The sequence below is a fragment of the Sprattus sprattus genome, assembly GCF_963457725.1.
Source record: "Sprattus sprattus genome assembly, chromosome: 5".
Lineage (NCBI taxonomy): Eukaryota > Metazoa > Chordata > Actinopteri > Clupeiformes > Clupeidae > Sprattus > Sprattus sprattus.
Window position 1 is genome coordinate 31,367,401 of NC_137924.1, and position 21,695 is coordinate 31,389,095.

At 41.7% G+C, this 21,695-nt stretch overlaps 1 protein-coding gene across 1 annotated transcript; it reads left to right on the forward strand.

The window, feature by feature from the left end:
• Nucleotides 1–4,474: 4,474 nt before the first annotated feature.
• LOC308366130 (nuclear factor 7, brain-like) lies at nucleotides 4,475–12,264 on the forward strand (the record flags this gene model as incomplete). Its single annotated transcript, XM_080839766.1, has 6 exons — nucleotides 4,475–4,861; nucleotides 5,886–5,981; nucleotides 6,086–6,316; nucleotides 6,793–6,815; nucleotides 6,901–7,019; nucleotides 11,732–12,264. 6 exons carry the CDS (start codon nucleotides 4,475–4,477, stop codon nucleotides 12,262–12,264), a joined length of 1,389 nt encoding a protein of 462 aa, XP_080695892.1.
• Between the last annotated feature and the right edge of the window lie 9,431 nt (nucleotides 12,265–21,695).

The window sequence follows — 21,695 nt, forward strand, 5'->3', positions numbered from 1 at the left end:
GGGCATGTGTGTGCCGTTTCATTTTTTGTCATGATTGATGTGGGGAATTCATGTGTGCAAAGTTTGATACAGGGATCCATATTAGGTATTAACATTCCCCATAAAAATGAAGTTAAATGTGTTTGAGTGTGTTCAAGTTATGTCTTCTGCGTTCTCTTGAGCTATCCTCTGCATAATTGGTAAAGGAGTTCACCTCACAGTCAGAGAGATCCATTCTGTAGTCTGCCCCTGTCACAGAACGTTGGATGACAGAGATTGAAGGAATGTGGGAGTTTATTGAAACCAGCCAAAACTGGGGTACAGGTGGGGGGGGGGGGAAACACAAAAGCAATGCTGGATACAATAGCACAGGAGAAACAAAGCCCAAACGGGAACGCAGAGGGGATACAGTCCAAAAACGATGACACTCAAAAGTTTGACTGGGGATAACTGGGATGAAACTACAACGCACAAAAGGGGGGATAACTAAGAATAAACTCTAACACAGAACAACCTGGGAGTCGTGGACTATAGAAACTTAACGTCGCAGGAGCGCAGGAGTAAACTAAGACTGGATGACCTGGAAGTCGTGGAGAACACGGAAACACTGGACCCGACAATGACGGAGCTCGGGACCAGAACTAACACACCGGTCACACCTATGCGTTGGAATGCGTTGATGCGTCAGGGTTAACGGATCCCCATTCACTTTGAATGGGGTGACGTCATCCTTTTGCCGAACTGAACGGAGTCACAATTCAGTTCGGCAAAGGATGTGAATGGGGATCCGTTAACCCTGACGCATCAACGAATTCCAACGCATAGGTGTGACCGGTGTATAAGGAGTAATGCGTTGAGCCGTTGACGGATCCCCATTCACTTTGAATGGGGTGACGTCATCCTTTGCCGAACTGAACAGAGCCACAATTCAGTTCAGCAAAGGATGACGACACCCCATTCAAAGTGAACGGGGATCCGTCAACCTTGACAGCTCAACGCATTCCAACGTGTACGTGTGAGTCCGGCGTAAAGGGATTGAGGAGATAATATGGAGTGGGTGACAGGTGCGTGGCATCAGTAATCAAGTGATTTGGAAGGTGGGTGCCAGTTGTGTGAGATCAGTACTGATTGTGATTGTGAATGAAGACTGAGGCTGTAGCGAAGGTGTGTGGGTTGAAGGTCAAGAAAGGGGGTGTGGCCACAGCAGAGTTCAGTGCAGATGTGACAGCACCGTTCAGAACTCAAGCTTTTCTGTGAAGATGACAAACAGCTTGTGTGTTTGGTGTTTCGAGACTCAAAACCACATCTTCAGTCCCATCAGTGAAGCAGCACTTGAGCGTAAGGTAACATGCACATGAATTCAGATCCAGGATATTCCATGTTGTCGGAAAATAAATGTTGTAAGCCTGATTCTGTGTTCCATTAGACAAATTAAGATTAACACAATGGCCCTCATTCTCGATCTTTTTCTGTAATTCTTCAGAAATGTTTCTTACACGACTTCGCAAAAACAGCGTAAGGGAAACGCCTCCGCTGCATTCCCGCACGCTTGAAAATGCGTTCATAAGCAGCGGAAGTCTTCTCAGCTGTGTTCCTTCTGATTAGTTTCTTAGATTGATGCGCGTTCTCGTGAAAGTGGATTTGCATACATACACGCCCCGCCAGCTCCTTATTAGGGCACGCAGCCATAGCCAAGTGGCTATCGGAATTTCCCAAATCCACACGAAAGCAACTCGTAACAGGTGTTTATTAATAAGGTGGGTAATAACGTTTTCTTACGTTGAACTTCCGAACTCCGTAAAACACATTTAAGAAGTCACTTTTTTTTTTTTTTTTAAATCGAAAAATGGCTACCATAAGTGTAAGACAGGTCACGAGTAGGAGTATAAAATGCAGTCAGTGCTGTCAGCCAAAATAGCCACCATAAGTGTGAAGACTGGTCACGAGTACGCGTATAAAATGCAGTAAGTGCATGTGACAGTTCTTAGAGATTGGGCTTAGTGTTAATTTATTTATTCACTTACATTTGCAGTGTTCGTGTACATTAACATTCACATTCAGTCATTTTGCAGACGCCTTTGTACAAAGTGACGTACAAGGAAGAGAACAGTCTAGCTACGAGCAATAGAGACCTAGTGTAACAATAAATACTACCTCGTAGAATCATGACTATAAATGTGAAACGTAATTGTTTACGATACATATATTCTCGTATTTATTATTATTATAATTATTTTAATCCAAGGTTGTCTGTATAGTTGACGTGAACGCAATCACCAACGGGTTCTCACAAATTCAACCGTTAGCCTAACCCTTTTAGCCTAACCCACAGAGTTTTTTCAAACATCATTCCTCAACGCGATTCCTCAAATAACCACAAGAGGGCCCCGTGGAATCGCATTTGAGAAGATTCCGAAAGAGTTACGACTGCTATTTCCCGTTCTGAAAGTCTTCTGAAGTTCAGAAGAAATCGCAGAAGAAAAAACTACGGAGAATGGCAAATGTTTTCCTAAATCCACCGAAGTGGAGTTCCTTCTGAAATCCTTCTGAAAGTCTTCCCAACTGCTGTTGAGAATGAGGGTCAATGTGTATCAGAGAGAGAGAGAAGGGGACAGATTTCTTATTGTGGCATTTCATGGCTTTGCTGGATATGTAGTTGGTTTAATTAAATTAAAAGTCACGATCGAAAGTCTATGAAGTTATCTTTCTTTCACAATACATGGACACATTCTAAAGCATAGACATGACTTTACCAGAGCTCACTTCGCTCAGCTTGTGTTGGAGTGCCCTCTTGTGGACTAACGAGGTAACTCTTTGAAATAACATAATGGCTGAGAAAGGTCCCTATTTTTATTAGATTTTTAATGAAATGGAAATTAATTCATAACCAATACTTTATTTTTCATGCATCAAAAAAAAAATGCTATATTTAACATGCTTTATTTCAGCATTGTGTCTGCTGTATTAGCTTGAGCCTACTAATTGGACTGATATGTTGTATTTTATAGTGCGTATAAATCATCAGCATACTATTTTAATGCAATTAATCTTGTTGAGTTGTCTGTTGGTTTGTTTTGTAAAGCACAATGCAAAATAAAATTAAACAAAATGAAATTCACTTCTTTGCAGTGAGAACTGCATGAGAAGTATAAAAAATGATCCTGAAATTTAGAAGAATCACCTTATTGCTTCCTTGCCAGAGGACTGCTCCACACTCTGATTCACCTTAACAGGCTGCTGCTGCTTGGCCTCTACTTTATTTTACATTTTAAATTCGGCTGTGAGGAAAAAATGATATTATGAGTTACATTTTAAGCAAGTTTACAAGCATATAAGCACTGTAGGTTTAAAGTCCATGAGGTTGGTCTGTCTAGAGACTGACACAATTCCTCTGTCTCATCAAAGTAAAAGTGTGGCAAAATGGCAATGAAGTCTCTCTCAGAAACTGACTTCTCCTGTCCTGTGTGCTGTGAAATCTTCAAGCATCCCATTTTTCTCACGTGTGTTCAAAGTGCATGCAATGTCTGCCTAGAGCAGTTCTCGGAGGACAAAGAATCCAAAGAATGCTAAAAAAAAAATGGTTTTATTCACCTGCCAGTGTCCAGATATTTTCTGCAGGTGTGGAGGCTGAGCAGGTGGGGGGCCTCTGGTGCTCCCTCTCTAGCTGATGATGAAGAAGGGTGTGTTGTGTTGTGTTGTGTTGTGTTGTGTTGTGTTGTGTTGTGTTGTGTTGTGTTGTGTTGTGTTGTGTTGTGTTGTGGTGTGGTGTGTTGTGTTTTTAACCATCTCTGTCATATCCACCATGGTTGCTGAGCAACAAGGCTTTCTGCTATGAATGGAGAGGAAGTTGTGCTGGACAGACGTAGTGATACACTGCCCACAATCTGCTTGGTGTGCGGCTCACTGGCAGACACGTAGCCACACTTACATCTAGGTCTTTTACCATTGTTTTCACATACAATGCTGTTTGGTACACTGACAAAATCTGAAAATTATTTTCAGTCAGAAAATCCACTTAGATGAGATTCTGGTCTGTCTTTGTCAAATAAATACTCCTAATTAAATTAGATTTGCTCAGTAAACGAGGAAGATCAGTTTTGACAACCTAAGAGTGAATGTGTAGAAATGGTTAACTAACTACACTACCAGTTCCAACAAGGAAACAGCTGCAGCACTGTCCAACCAGAAGCCTTTATGACTTTATCTGAGCTCCTCCCTCATAAACTCCTCACCTGAATGAGGAAGTGAACTTGGGAGACATGTTGCTGTTCAGTTCCATTTGACACATCGTCCTAACAGAGCATATGCTGTCTGTATAGGAAAGGATCATAAACAGGAAACAGTAGCCGTGAAGACTGGAATATTGTCTTGGAGTCTTGTCTCGTTTAATTTCAGTTCATTTTCTGGTTCAGATTGACTCAAGTTTTCCGATAATTGAAAGTGAAAGCAGAGACTGGCAGGCATAACTGTAGAATATTTGCAATTACCAGACAAAATGGCATCCAAATCCTTTTCAGAAGATGATTTCTCCTGTCCTGTGTGCTACAATATCTACAAGGATCCTGTTTTTCTGACCTGTACTCACAGCATCTGTAACACCTGCCTGCATAAGTTCTGGGAAACCAAAGGATCAAGCGAATGTCCAGTCTGCAGGAGAAAGTGCTCAAAGGATATTTATCCTGTAAACCTGATTCTAAAGAACCTGTGTGAGACTTTCCAGCAACAGAGAAGTCATAGAGAACCATTCTGCAGTCTGCACCGTTCTGAACTCAAGCTTTTCTGTGAAGATGACAAACAGCTTGCGTGTTTGGTGTGTCGAGACTCAAAACTCCACAAGAACCACAACTTCAGTCCTATCAGTGAAGCAGCACTTGAGCGTAAGGTAAGATTAGTGGTCATTGTTGTTTTCAAATGGTTAATGACGTTGGACAACCCTATGGATTTTCTTGGCGAAACTTCACCTCAGCAGATACTCGTGTAGTTGCTGAAGTGTTCACCCCAAACCACTAGGTGTGATCATGTTTCTTATCTCATCTTTCTTCTTTACCACTTCACCTTCTTGCATGACCTCCTCTCCATAAGTCATAAGTCTGTACCTACTTGTACTGGTATGACTGAAAGTAACTTTCATTATAGGTATAAATGTTATATATGATATTCCCATCCTATCAGCATGTTAGAATTTCACAAAAAGCTTTTATGATTAAGAACAACGCAAAATTGTTTCATGAATGATTTGGATTCCCTTGGCATAGTGGTGAAGCATCGTTATAACAGTATCACTCCACTGTGTTCAAACCACAATACACTTCACAGTTAATTATAATAATATCTACAAAATATATGTCAAAGCACTATTACCACTGTGGTGAGCTGAGACATGTAATGGATCACGACGAACTACCAAACCACATATGGCTATAATTAATGTTCTGAATCTAGCATCCAGATGGATGATCTAGTGAATCAAAAAATGAGAACACGAAATGTAATCTGTACCTACTGTATAAACGTATTATATTGTTTTGAACACAATTAAAATCACCTCGATCAATATATCAAAATAAACTGAATACATTGTGTGACCATTTTAGACTGTGTTTGACTTTTGCACAGTAATTGGTTATACTTCATTCAAAATGTAGCTTTTTAAACAAATCATAAAATAATCATAAGCTCTTAATAATGTATTTATAAACAAATGTTTGAACATGAATGATGGGCATTTAACAACCTCTCTCCCTCTCTCTATCTCTATCTCTCACTTTATATACACACACACACACACACACACACACACACACACACACACACACACACACACACACACACACACACACACACATAGAGAAGAGATGACAGTCACTGTTTTCAATACCTAAATAATATGTTCATGTTCATACCAGGAAGAACTGAAGATCAAACTGCAGCCCTTACAGAAGAAGCTGGACGATTTTAAACAAGTTAAAACTACCAGTGATAAAACTGCCCAACACATAAGAGTAAGAGTTATGGATTGTTTATTTTAAAACAACACTACCTATAACAGAAACTAATATAATTTATTTGCTAAGATACCTTTGTGTGATGAAATGTGGTATTACAGGTCCAGGCCCAACACACAGAGGGGCAGATCAAGAAGGAGTTTGAGAACCTTCACCAGTTTCTACGAGATGAAGAGGCAGCCAGGCTAGCTGCACTGAGGGAGGAAGAGGAGCAGAAGAGTCAGATGATGAAGAAAAAGATTGAGAAGATGAGCAGAGAGATCTCATCACTTTCAGACACAATCAGAGCCATAGAGGAGGAGATGGAAGCTGATGACATCACATTCCTGCAGGTAGGGCCCATGCTTTATCTTTGTTAGTGAACCTCTGACACCAACATCTGATTATGTGGTAAACAGATGATTAAGTCTACAGTAACTCTTCAGCTCAATAAGCTGTTCTTGCATGTCTAATGACAGCTCATCTGCTGAGCAGAGAAATGGATCCCGAACCCAGACGAATGAACGGTAGCGGTAGTTCTCTTTGAAAATAGGACCCAAACTGATTTCTGATATTAGGCGTGACACAGTGTCATTTGAAATAGGTATTGGAATGAGTTTAGCAGCTGCACTCTCTGCTACCAATCAGTGTTTCGGTAATTGTATTGGGTTTGCCAAGCTTAGCAATTCTATGAGCAACTAGTCTACAGAGTAAACCTTTTGATTATGATGAGATGAAGAAGAGAAATATCCAAACTTACACAACTTACACGCACACACATGCACACGCGCGCACACACACGCATAAACCATCTCTTTTTATTTCACAGAACTGCAAGAGCACAGTGGAGAGGTGAGTGATCTGCCTCTTGTAATTTTCTTCTCTGTGGTTCTGAACCCGAACCCACAGCAGCACTGACTCCTGAATGTTATTCCAGAGCCCAGTACACACTGAAGAATCCAGAGAGGGTTTCAGGAACTCTGATCAATGTGGGAAAGCACCTGGGCAACCTGAAGTTCAGAGTCTGGGAGAAGATGCAAGAGATTGTTCAATACAGTGAGTCTGTTGCGCGTGAACACACACACACACACCTCTTAATTTCTGCTCAGTGTTCTTCTCCTCTCTGTCTCCTCACCATCACGTCTCTGTGGGCTCCGCATTAATCTAAACTCTAAGGTATAGTGTCGCCACAGACATTCTGAGCTGCAGGCTGAGCTCTTTGCTGTTCAGCAGGTTTTACATGAGGCCACACAGCAGAGAGATCAGCTGACTCCCATCCCATGTAGGTGGAGGCTTTTATCCTTTTTTTCCATCATGTTGATCTTCAGTATGGAGTTCCAGGAGTGAGTCCAGTGCTGGAAACTGGAGTGGTGATCAAACCTCCTCATACTCTCTAATCCTGCCTCTGGTGTGACATGCAGGCCCTTTGATCAACTCAAGACCATAACAGGGGCTTCATCATCAGTGTAGCTAGAGACGGGAGAGAGAACAGGTGGCTACAGGGTAAAGTGAATGTCTGTGTGGGACTTGGGTATGAGGACATTTTCCTGTAGTCTACACCTCTAAAACAATCTTGTTAGGCTTTCTCACGCGGTAAGGACCCAATTGAAGACCAGATCTCAAAAAACACTTGTAGATTTATTTTTCTTCAAAACAGAACTAGCAACAAAATTCAAAAAAGGCAAAATCACAATTCCAAAACGGCAAAACACAGAAGAGCAAATATCAGAAAGTCCAATAGATAGAGATTACAGGCAAACAGAATTCCAAAGGCAAAAACACAGAAGATCCCGAATCAGAAAATCCTATACGATACCACAGGTACTCGGGAAAAATACAGGGTTCAGACATAGATTTGCATCGACAATGAATAACGATCCGACAGCGACCTACAGAGGGACAGATCAATATATAGAAGGGGGAGCAGAAATACAAAGGTGAAAACATTTCAGGCAAAAAAAACAGCGATAAGATGGGGCACAGAGAATTTACACAGGTGAAAACATTTCAGCAAAATGAATTGGGAACAGAGCAATACATAGGTGAAAACATTAAGGGGAATTAACAACGCACAGGAGAAACAATCAGGCAAACAATCACGGGCAAAATGGGAAAACGGTGAGTGACAGGAATGTCCGGGATAAAGCAGAGGGCGAAGTCTGCGAACAAAAACAGAACGCACATGGCCTGATCACAGAGCACAACAACAACAAGGCGACTTAAGCAAACAGAGGGAAATACGTAGCAAAACACAACACATGCAGGGATCACAATACAAATTGTCTCGCAGATCGCAGGGATCTTAACAAATCTTACACAGACTTTTTATGTCCACTAAATTTTACACACATGGGGCCCTATCTTGCCGATCAGAAACGCAAGTAGGACGGCGCCAAGCGCAAGTAGCTGTGTGGGCGGCTCTATGGCGCAGTTGCTATTTTAACGGCGGAAAAAACACACTTGCGTCCAGCGCAAGTGTCAAAAGGGTTGGTCCAAAGGAGGTTACTCAGCCATAGGTGTGGTTTGGGCGTAATATGCAATAAACCAATCCGAGCGTCATTTCAAATTCCCTTTAAGAGCGAGAAGCGCATAGTCCATAGCGGCTTGTTATTTTGATGGCGGAATTACCTGGTGGAAGACCGGAGAAGTTCACAGCCGAGGAGACCGACGTGAGATTTACACCAATTTTTTGGCAAGCCATATATAATTACAAGGAAAATAAAGTATTGACCACTTGAGGAAATCATTGTGATATCCATATCCAAGATATTTTAAAAATAAGCATACATGTAGCCTACACATTGACCCAAATGATTCAGGTTAATTGAAGCTGCGTGACATTTGATTTATTGTATGGCTTTGTAAAAAGCCGGGAGATAGATATATATGGGGATGCGAGAAACCCTCCAAAAGTAAGCAAAGTCAAGATATTGCCGTGATTGTTTCTGCAACGGGGCACCCGAAAACGTTGCCGAAAACGCTATAATGACGTCCGGAGACGTGGGACATCCAAGCTGGAAGGTCACACACGTTCTCGTGCCTTCACGGGAGGTGGATCTGCCTCGACCCAGGATCTGACGGCACCAGAGGACATCGCCACGTCTACCCTCACGCCTGAGAGCGTGCAGGGATTTGGGGGCATGGAAATCGGCACCCAAGCCAGTGCACCAGCTGACCAAACCCAAGGTACATAAATAAAGTCCACATACACAGAGATGAGTTTACAAGATTTATAATAATACTGGCATTAAATAAATGCAACAAAGCCATACAATAAATCAAATGTCACGCAGCTTCAATTAACCTGAATCATTTGGGTCAATTGTGTACGCTAGATGTATGCCTAGTTTTTAAATGTCTTGGATACGGATATCACAATGATTTCCTCATGTGGTAAATACTTTATTTTCCTTGTAATTATATATGGCTTGCCAAACAATTGGTGTAAATCTCTCGTGAAGACGACAGAAGTAAAGTGTAGCCTACAGGTCCTATACTGTGCGGGCAAGCACATGCGCCCTTAAAATAGCGTTCTGAATACGCGTTACAGACTTTAGACATTGCGCCTCACATTAGACCAGCTTTTTTTTGGTCAATGGCGCACGGCGCACGGCGTTGTTTTGAAACTGCAAAATACCACTTGCGCCAGAGAAACGCCTTCTCTGTTCCGCCCCCGCCCATGTCGACGCAAGTTCATTTCGAAGCGCGCCTCTGGAGGGAGAATCGCGCTGTGCGCCGGGTGCAAGATAGGAATGATACATGCGTCGGTGACAATGTCAATTGCGCTGGGTGCAAGATAGGGCCCATGGAGTCTAATTATCTTAAAAGTTCATGCTGGTGCAGCCCATGTGACATCTTATCATTGACTGAAGGCTGGTGTACTGGGGAGCAGTAGAAACTGAAAGAAATGTTTCGTATCACCAATTAACACTAGGGGCCCTATTTTAACGATCAGAAACGCAAGTAGGACAGCGCCAAACGCAAGTAGCTGTGTGGGCGGCTCTATGGCGCATTTGCTATTATAACGGCGGAAAAAACCCACTTGCGCCCAGCGCAAATGTCAAATGGGTTGGTCCAAAGGAGGTTACTCAGCCATAGGTGTGGTTTGGGCGTAATATGCAATAAACCAATCAGAGCGTCATCTCACATACCCTTTAAGAGCGAGGAGCGCATATTCCATAGCGGCTTGTTATTATAATGGAGGAATTACTTGGAGGAAGACCGTGAGGCCACCAGAACGTGTGTTACCAGAAACAATCACGGCAATATTTTCCCATGCTTGTTTCGAGAAATGTTTCCACTTTTCATTTCTCGTTTGTATTTTTTCAGTTAAAAGCATTCGTTTTTTTGGTGGCAACATATTTGAAATAAAAGTCACAAAAACATACTTTCCGATGTTTTGGCTTCACCCTCACTGAATCACTAGGTTATGTATGCATGGTAATAATATTGCACCCATCGGCACATGCAGTTCAACCTCACGTCTTCTAAAGTCCTCTAATCTATCCTCATTTATGTCATTGACACATCCATGATTCATGGCAATGTTGTGTAAAACACTGGGGGGGCACGTATGTCAATATGGGTGCAGTCTATAGCGCCAAGGACGCCAGGGAACCCATACTTCTCCCAGAATTCTCCCAGAACGCCTGTGTTTCAGCACCCTCCGCGGCAGATGCACCCCCTCGAGGGAGCGCGCACCACTCGACTCGCTTGATCGGAAAGGAAAGCAGTTCGCCTAAACAAACGCAGGGAAAAATACTATACTACGATTTCATTATTTTTGAAAGAGATGGAAGAGAACACAAGTGATTACAGTCTTTAGAACTGTTCTAAAGAGTACAAACAACCAATGTTTTTCTTCCAAAAACCTCGTATAATAGCGAATGCAAAAGAACACCTTTTTGTTCTGTGGAAATATATAGCCTACCCCAGCCATGACTACAAAATTAATTAACTTAATTTTCCTTTGAGCAAGTTGAATGTATTTGACACAGCGTTTCACAAGACTAAATATCGAGGGGGTGCATCTGCCGCGGAGGGTGCTGAATCGGGTACAACACTGCCATTACAATTAACCTGAATCATTTGGGTCAATGTGTACGCTACGTGTATGCCTATTTTTTAAATATCTTGGATATGGATATCACAATGATTTCCTCATGTGGTAAATACTTTATTTTCCTTGTAATTATATATGGCTTGCCAAAAAATTGGTTTAAATCTCTTGTGTAGACGAGAGAAGTAAAGTGTAGGCTACTGGGCAGCCAAGCACGCGTCCTTAAAATAGCGTTCTGAAAACCCGCCACAGACTTTACACATTGCGCCTCTGACATTAGACTAGCTTTTTTCTGGTCAACAGTGCACAGCGCACAGTGTTGTTTTGAAACTGCAAAATACCACTTGCGCCTGAGAAACGCCTTCTCTATTCCGCCCCCGCCCAAGACGGCGCAAGTTCGTTTCGACGCGCGCCTCTGGAGGGAAAATCCCGCTGTGCGCCGGGTGCAAGATAGGAATGATACATGCGTTGGTGACAATGTCAATTGCGCTGGGTGCAAGATAGGGCCCTAGGAATCATTTTTGATACACACATTCATTCATCACCCCTATTAAGTTCTACTGAGCCACAGATGATTGTAAAGAAGTAAGGAATTTACTATGCTTTAACTTATATTGAAGACTGATAGTAATCACAACCATCATCATTATTCTCAACATCATCAGTACAACTGAATTCTCAGGTGTGTGTTCTCTCTCTTTCTCTGCAGCTCCTGTGACTCTGGATCCCAACACTGCAAACCCACAACTCATCCTGTCTGAGGATCTGACCAGTGTGAGATACAGTACTGAGAGACAGCAGCGTCCTGATAACCCAGAGAGATTTGATATGTATCCCTGTTTCTTGGGCTCTGAGGGCTTTAACTCAGGGACACACTTCTGGGATGTGGAGGTTGGGGACAGTGATGACTGGCTCCTAGGAGTGGAGACAGAGTCTAGTCAAAGGAAGGGACTGATTTTACACAGTGGAGTCTGGTGTGTGTATAATTATAACGGCAAATATAAAGCTCTCTCTCCATCCCAGCTCCCCACTCTCCTCACAGTGACGCAGAAACCCCAGAGGATCAGAGTGCAGCTGGACTGGGACAGAGGAGAGCTGTCATTCTCTGACCCTGATTATAACATACATCTACACACTGTCATACACACTTTCACTGAGAAAGTCTGTCCATACTTTTACACTAAGTCTTCTCTGAGGATCTTACCAGTGAAGGCTGCAGTAACAGTAGAGCAGCTCAGTTAGAGTTCAGACACCTGCTGCAGTTCTCATCTCCTGCAGGAGGAAAACACTGAGCATTGATGATCAGGCAACATTTTTATTTTTGCAATTTGTTTTGGCATCATCCAAATATATTTCATAGTTATTTACTTTTCATAGGGAATGCAATGTCATATGGAGGAGGTGGGGCAGGAATTCCCCTTATTGTTTTTAGACTTTTCATGAAATTACTAGTTTTCTGAAACTCTACTATGATGGGCACCTGTTGCCTAATAACCTGATATCTTCATGCCTGAACTGCTGTGGAGATGAGTTTATGATGATGTATACTGAATGAATGTACATTTAAAATGTATTATAGTCTTCTCTGGGAATGGGGAATGTTTTTGTGTCTGCCAGCATTCCTTGTTGTAATCACTGAGACTGATCAGGAGATGGAACAGGAATTCACAGGAATCACTGGTCTTTCATACTGGCGTTCATTTTGTAGAGAAAAACATTTCAGTGAAGAGACATGTAGTAAAGTGCTAATGTCTCTAATGAATTATATAAACATCAGGTCATGCTGGGACTGTTGAGGGTGCAGAGTTTATCCAACCACAATGGCAATTTAGCAGGACAAGTCACAACAACGGCGACGCCTAGAGGAGAAGAATGATTCCACAGGCTGTGCTATAAAAAGTGCAGTTGGACTGGTGTGTGACGTTACCATAACACTTTAATAAATATATTTGAAAGTCTTTGTGAGTAAATCCTTAAAATTCTAATGTTTTTAAATAATTATAGAAAATAACAATGTTATTATCATAATTTTATATATGGTATCATATATTGGTATCATCAGGAAATACAATGATTGTATTGTACCCACTTAAATAAATATTTAAAAACAAATGTGAATGTGAGCCACACACACACACACAAATAGACTGAGACTGTTACACTTCATGGGGGATTTGCTGCAGCATAGTTCATAGGAATGAAGATTAAAGTTTGACCATTATAAACCGCAGTGTGCGTGTGTGTGTGTGTGTGTTTGTGTGTGTGTGAGTGTGTGTAGGCGTCTCACCAGCTGGTCATAGTTGGGTGCTGAGATGTGGGGGTGTCCATACGGCAGCAGCAGTAGTTGACCACAAGAGTGAATGGTGAGGAAGCAGAGGATCTGGTCCACTCTGCTCCCCAGATTTTTCATTTTGAGGATCTAGATGTCCCCTTTTAGCCTTGCTGAAATGTACTGCCCCAGTTTGCATTGAAGTTCCTTTTGAGATCCACGCCATGGCAGGCACAGCCTTCAGTGGGGCATCGACCTTGACTTCCTCCACAGTCGAGTGTGGATATACAGTCAATCCCTTTTTAAAACTTGTCACAGTTAATTTTATTATATAACCTCAATAACCTCAAACTAAATAACAAATGCCAGTATTACTAAACATATCCTCTTCCTTTCTCTTTCTCTTTCTCTCTCTCTCTCCTTCCATATCAAAAAATAAAATAAAAAATATTTCAACTGTGTGTGTGCAGGTTGCAAGTTGCAGGCAGTGTATGTTGCACTGTGAAAGAGTGCTATAACAGATCTCGGGTGTGACATGCAGCTGTCCACACTCACCAGAACTAAAAAAGAAAACTTACGACTGATATCTCCATAAGTACAATACCAAACTAAACTAGAATGCGTTTCGTGAACGAAATGCGAGTGTGCTTGCTCTGTTACGGCCATGACCGAGAGAACAAGTGCCTTGGAATTGGGGCAGGTGTCAGCTCTCCAGCTCAATGAGCATGCACAAATGACCAAGTTCATACAGGAAACGGGAGAGACGCCCCTAATTAGTGACAACACAACCTATCCAATCACCTTCGCTCTCATACGCCCGCGCTAGTTTAAATCCTCCGGTCTCCAGGCTCACTCAGTCTGAGTGACGCCGCTTATTTGCTGGAAAGGTGTGGATGGCGGGGAACTCACGGTCTTACCGTAGCCCGAAACCCACTTCACAGAAAGACTCCTGTTTTGATATGCAAACAGCACCTGGTAAAAAGGACTAATTATGTACACTTCTGTATCTTATATTTAACGGGAACACCACGCAAAGAGAGCTCATGCTCGGACAAAGATTTGCTACGCGTTAAGAACTCTTGCCGTCCACACAGAGGCTTATAGGATAGCCTCCACACTGTAAGACCTTTTCCTCATCGATGGATAAGAATCGTGATTTGGATACGTTTAGATATTCGAAGGATTGTGTATTTCAATGGATTGGCAAACTGAAGCAGAGCTGTATGTCTTAAATCGCAACGTATCCGCATCTCCACCCTGGAAAGCACTTCAGTCCCCGCGACCGCAGCGGCTCCAAGAGTTAATGCCGCTGCCGGAAACCAGCGGGCATCTAGCCTCGCAGGGCCTATGCGTCTGCTGTGCCAAATGGCCGCCTCGGAAGCTTTCATTCCTTCTGCAGCAGCCATTACACACGCGCTTCGCAGCCAGATAATCGCAGGTAATGATGTCAATCTTGTTAAGATTTGTTGTGCCTGAAGAAATACTCTCCTCAATGTAAGGTTACTTTAATGACAAAGATGAATTCCTGCAGCAATTCACAAATAACAATACGAGCTACAACCAGTAGCCTAATTTCTACATGCACTATCTAACATTACTATCAGCAGGAAATGAATCATGATGACAAATGATGAATGATACTGATAACAAGAATGATAATGGACTACATGAATTAGGTTTACATGCTTTATCCAACCTTGTAACAGGAACTTTTGTCATGTTTACCATGCTTCGCAAATGCGCATGCGCGAACATCAAGCTTCTCACTCTGGCTTGATACTTGATCAATTAAGTATTGTTAACTTAGCTCTTCCACTTAACGATGTTAAATCGCGGAAATGGTTGAGATTACTGTCAATAACAAGTTGAAAGCCAAATTAGGGGTTTGAGTTGTGTCTGCTGAAATGTGTTGGCATAACACATGCAAGTTATATTACAGCTCGTTCGTCCGTTGAGCGTGAGCTACGTTGAATTCTGCAGCATTTTGAGGCTGTTATGCTCAGTAACGCTACATAAATGATGGAAGAAACGTACACAATCAACGGAGTTTTGCTCAGGCTCACTTTTAAAAATGCTTGCCTTTTATAAAGGCACAAGATGTCGCAAACTTTTATCATGCAGTTCTTGGCAAACTACCTCGGTTAAGGTATCTCTACATACTCTTTACAGCCTTCGGTGCAGACTGGTATGCTCTGTAGTTGTGCAATGTATGGAAAGACTAGTTCCTCTAATGACATTTTTTCTTCACGTTTGATCTGAGGTCAAGTGTTTGTTTTGTACCTAGGGTTGTGTAGGGAATATCACTGCTAACACTAGTCTTCAGCACAAACTAGTATAACTAGGTCAAGTGTTGTTGTTTTGTAGGCCTACAGTTGTGTAGGGAATATCACTGCTATTACTAGTCTTCAGCACAAACTATTACAACACCAGATGCATTCTCTGATTTTGTGGAACTAGTTCCTGTAATGGTATTCGTTATTCAAACATAAATCAGGACTTATGAGTTTAAGGGTAACACAGACAGACAGATGTGATATAGTAAATGAGCTTATGTTTAGCTCCACATTTTTATAACTAAATGTGCAACTAAGTTAAAAATAATGTAAAATTAAATAATTGTTCTCTTCTATTTCATAACCACTTTGTCTTACCTAATTGCAATAGATAGCTTCAATGTTGTGCTTATACACTTTAAATAGACAAATGTAAGACACTATTTAAAGATTGGCATTAGTATTTTAATCTTATATCAGTTGGTTGAGCCCGAGCTTTGATGTGGAAATGATAAAAGGCCATTAAAACCATAATTCTTTAAGGTACTTTTACTTTTATACTTAAGTATATTTGAAGGCAAATACTTTTATACTTCTACCTAAGTGGAATTCAAAGTGCATACTTCTACTTTACTGGAGTAATATTTTACACCAGGTATCTATACTTCACTTAAGTACGTAGTTAGTGTACTTCGTCCACCACTGTTCTGTTGGGTAGCGTGATATGCGGGCTTCCCTTCCCGAGGATAAATTACTTCGTATAGGGGAATGATTCAGTCTTCAGTCCGCCGTTTCTCTTTTCAGCTGCACACTATATGAGGTTGGGAATGGCCAAATCACACTGAATTCTTATGACTGCTTAGTCTCACTTCACCTCCTTCTGTGCTGCTTTCACGCTGTTAAACATTCCGATTATAAACTCCTTCATTGTGCATCTATCCATTAATCCAGAAATCTCTGTGTGTCAGAGTGTCCGTCTAAGGCGTATCTCCCTGACGGTATTCACGTTAGTGTGAGATTTCGCTTGTAGCCACTCATGTAGTGAACCTGTGCATCCTTGATTTTGAAGATTTGAATTCATAGTTCGCGAGATGTTTGTATTTTACCGTTGCGCTAGGCACTAGGGGTAGTGAGGCACTATGGGCGGACCCATGCGACGTGAATGATGTCAGTCATAGAACAGTCGTTGTCATAGATGATACCCCAGCTGATGCGTATGGGCCTGGCATGTAACCAACTCTCATTACCATGTTAAGTAGTATATTGTAGTTGAGGTATTCGTATAAGAGCTTTCTATTCAACGTTGCTGGTTAGCTAGACCAGTAACCATGCGTCATGCATCAACTGACGCAATGAGAGAGGTTCCGATGTGTCCCGATGTATTTGTTGTAATTCATGTGTACTTTGTTTTCTCAAGATTGTAATAATATAAACTCAGTCTGCATTTTCCCTGGCTGGGAGAGGCTTTCATTCGGAAGATACTGTGTGTGATCGCCTACTCTGGGTTCATTAAACCTGTCAAAGCATGAATAAAGGGCTGGGTGCCATCAAAATCATAACGCAAGAGTGGAGTACTACACCACTACAATGGTAGCTTGATAAAGCCTCGGAAGCTTTCAGATTTTACATTGCTTTCCCATCTGTTGCTATGGAGTCCACGAAATACGCGCAATTCTCGCTGTAAGTTACGTTGGGCTTTCAATCCCACTTCGGACCTTACCATGTGCGATCTCTTACTAGATCACGACCACTCACTCTAATTTTAAAACTCAAACTGATACATTTTGCAAGGGTGTGCCTATCATTATTTCTGCCTCTAACAATGATTTCTGTCCCTTATCTTCCATATCGCGCCTCCCGATGTTCTGCTGCCCCGATGAGCCCCTGTTCCTCACACTGGACGGCAAGCCCATGACCAGAGCCTGGTCTTCAAAAGCTGGAGTCCATTTGCCAGCTGCGGCTTGGATCCTAAAGCATACACGCCTCATTCCTTCAGGATCGGAGCTGCCACAGTGCTGCGCCTAAAGTACCGGCTGCCACCCTTAAAGAATGGGCCGCTGGTCATCTCAGCTTATGAACACAACCCTTCCCCGTCTACCTTCCTGTCTCCACCCGGCCGACCTTAAGCAGATGGGTCCCCCCTTATGTGCCGTGGTTCTGCTTAAGGTTTCTTCCTGCCCAACAGGGAGTTTTTCCTTGCCCCTGTTGCCGTTGTGCATGCACTAAGGGGGTTCAGGCTGGGCCCTGTTAAGCGCCTAGAGGAAATTGTATTATTATGGCGCTATACAAATTAAATTGAATTGAATTGAATATGTCAGACCTAACGCCAAAGACATTGTCAATGGCCAAAAGCTTATGAGTAATGCTCAGGTGGTGCTGGGACCCCTTAACCTGTTGTTTATTCTTCACATTGTTGCTCTTGGGGGGCGTCACTCCAGCCTGCTGTCATTGTTCAGGCATTCTTATTCTATTCTTCTTTCTATTTATCACAGTCACTGGTAGGTCATTAGCAACCTCCGTCTTCGACCTGAGGTACACACATTGTCACTAGTTATCGACACTGGTATTTTAGTTCACTTAGCTTGCCCATGCTTTCACCAAGGCTGGGTTTCATTTATAGGTCACTGAAACTGAAACATGTTGCGGCAGCACACATGTCTGGCGTCCATCTGCCATGTCGGGGTTTTCGTTAAATCCTGCTTGTATTTATTGTGGCAGCAATTTACAGTGTAAATTGTGTTCAAGCTGCTGCTTAATCTTGCTGCAGCAGTTGCAATGTGCAACTTTATCTTGCAGCAGCAGCTTGAGCAGATCTAGGGCGTCATGACCAAACATACTACCTCGTATTTACATTATTAAAATCTGTTACTTATTCTGAGAGTTCCTGTCTGAAATGACCAAGAGTGTCATCGTTCAGGCATTCTCTTATTCTATTCTTCTTTCTATTTATCACATTCACTGGTAGGTCATTAGCAACCTCCGTCTTCGACCTGAGGTACACACATTGTCACTAGTTACCGACACTGGTATTTTAGTTCACTTAGCTTGCCCATGCTTTCACCAAGGCTGGGTTTCATTTATAGGTCACTGAAACTGAAACATGTTGCAGCAGCACACATGTCTGGCGTCCATCTGCTATGTTGGGGTTTTCGTTAAATCCTGCTTGTATTTATTGTGGCAGTAATTTACAGTGTAAATTGTGTTTAAGCAGCAGTTGCAATGTGCAGCTTTATCTTGCTGCAGCAGTTGCAATGTGCAACTTTATCTTGCAGCAGCAGCTTGAGCAGATCTAGGGCGCCATGACCAAACATACTACCTTGTACTTACATTAATAAAATGAGTGAGTATGCACGAGTGAGTAAACATGAGTGAGTATGCATGAGTGAGTAGAGCCCTGGTATGGAAGGTGTCTCTTAATATTCCTAGTCATACAGTTGAATGGAGAGGGACAGAGAGAGAAGAGGAGCCGTGCGCAGGTGTCAGTGAGAATCACAGGTGCAAGCCAGTTTAATGAGCCTATTATGATGTCATAATGCCTCAAAGTTCTGCCATGCAAGTCTATGGAGAAAAAAGGTGATGGAAAAAGAGGAATAAAAAAGGAGTGGCAAGGAGTACCGCCACGAAAAGTCATAGCAGGTTGCACCGGATCGGGCCGGACGTTTCGGTGTTTGAACGGCGTCTCTATCTCAATCAGGTGAGGAGTAGTTAGCTGCAAGAAAAACAGGGAGAATAAACTAGAAAATGCATTTCCTGAAGGAAATACCAGTGCATGAAATGCAAAAGTTAAGAAAGAACGAATAAAAGAAAAGTGAAAGAAGGAAGGAAGAAGGAAAGAACAGTAAAAGAAGGAAAGAAGAGTTGAAGAAGGAAAGAAGAAAGGAAAGAAGAGTAAAGAAAGAAGAGTGGAAGAAGGGAAGAAGAAAGGAAAGAAGAGTGAAGAAAGGAAATTAGAGTGGAAGAAGGAAAGAAGAGTGGAAGAAGGAAAGAAGAAAAGAAAAAGTAAGAAGAGTGGAAGAAGGGAAGAAGAAAGGAAAGAAGAGTAGAAAGAAGGAAAGAAGAGAGGAAGAAACAAAGTAAGGAAAGAAGAGTGAACAAGAGTGGCTCTGGATAAAGACAGTAAAGAGAGAGTGAAAATATTGAAAGAAGGAGAAAAAAAGAGTGAAGCAGAGAGATGGAGTGTGAGAGAAAGTAGAGTGAGAGTGATAGAGAGAAAAAAAAGTAGAGTATGGAAGGTGTCTATTAATATTCCTAGTTATACAGTTGAATGGAGAGGTACAGAGAGAAGAGGACCCTTGGAGGCTTGCCGCAGGTGTCAGTGAAGCACAGGTGCAAGCCAGTTTAATTACCCTATTATGATGTCATAATGGCCCAATGTAAGTCAATGGGAAAATTTAGATTCGTTTTTCTTTAATAACTTAAAAAGTATAAAGTTTAGAAAAGTGAAAAATACATAGCATAAGTGTCCTTTACAAGACCTACGCGACAAAGTTTGAATGAAGTTTCTACGTTAAGCGGTTCGGGCTGAATTAATCGCAGAAAAAGGTAACAAGAATAAGAAGAAGAAGAAGAAGAAGCCTAGGAATAACAATACAGGGCATTTCATGCACTGTAACTAGAATGCGTTTCGTGAACGAACTGCGAGAGTGTGCTTGCTCTGTTGCGGCCATGACCTTTGACATTGCAGCCATAACATCACACAAAGGATCAAAAATGGGAAGAAAAGTATTAACTGTCTGAGGTGTAACTAGAAACTAGAAAATGCATTTCCTGAAGGAAATACCAGTGCATGAAATGCAAAAGTTAGGAGAGGAAGAAGAAAAGAAAGAAGAGTGAAAGAAGGAAAGAAGAGTGTAAGAAGGAAAGAAGAAAGGAAAGAAGAGTGAAGAAAGGAGAGAAGAGAGGAAGAAGGAAAGAAGAGTGAAAGAAGGAAAGAAGAAAAGAAAGAAGAGTGAAGAAAGGAAAGAAGAGTGGAAGAAGAAAGGAAAGAAGAGTGAAAGAAGGAAATCATAGTTGAAGAAGGAAAGAAGAAAGGAAAGAAGAGTGAAAGAAGAAAGGAGAGTGAAGAAAGGAAAGAAAAGTGAAAGAAGAGTGGAATAAGGAAAGAAGAGTGGAAGAAGGAAAGAAGAGTGAACAAGAGTGAAAGAGAAAAAGAGAGTGAAAATATTGAAAAAAGGAGATAAAAATGGAGTGAAGAAGAGAGATTGAGTGTGAGAGAAAGTAGACTGAGAGGGATAGAGAGAAAGATGAGAGAGATGGAGAGAAAAAAAAGTAGAAAATGGAAGGTGTCTTAATGTTCCTAGTTACAGTTAAATTGAGAGGGACAGAGAGAGAAGAGGTTCCTTTGATTTGGCGCAGGTGTCAGTGAAGCACAGGTGCAAGCCAGTTTAAAGACCCTATTATGATGTCATAATGGCCCTATGTAAGTCAATGGGAGAAATTTATATTCGTTTTTCTTTAATATCTTAAAAACTATAAAGTTTAGAAAAGTGAAAAATACATAGCATAAGTGTCCTTTACAAGACCTACGCGACGAAGTTTGAATGAAGTTTCTACGTTAAGCGGTTCGGGCTGAATTAATCGCAGAAAAAGGTAACAAGAATAAGAAGAAGAAGAAGAAGAAGAAGAAGAAGAAGAAGCCTAGGAATAACAATACAGGGCATTTCATGCACTGTAATAACCTTTATTGTTATAACATCAAGTATATAGCCATAACATCACACAAAGGATCAGATATGGGAAGAAAAGTATTAACAGTCTGAGGTGTAACTAGAAACAACCTTTATTGTTAAATCTAGGGGCAGATGTCAGTGATAATTGCTTAGATTTTCTTAATGATAATTTACAACACTTAGTAAACAAAACAAAAAAAGGTGTGGCATCCAACATGGGCCTGTAGTCTTGTAAATCACATAATGTATAGGCCTTCAATAACAGGGAGCATGAATCTATCTATCTATATACTTATAGATGTATTCATATCTATTTGTCCATCCACGCATCCAATATAATGTGCCCTTGGGATCACGTGACGTTAGCTAAAAAACGTCAGGTCCCTCCCTCACCCCTAATTAGTTTACTCGCAGTGATTCTGGAAGACGGATGTGGGATATCACGTTACCTGTTGATAATCT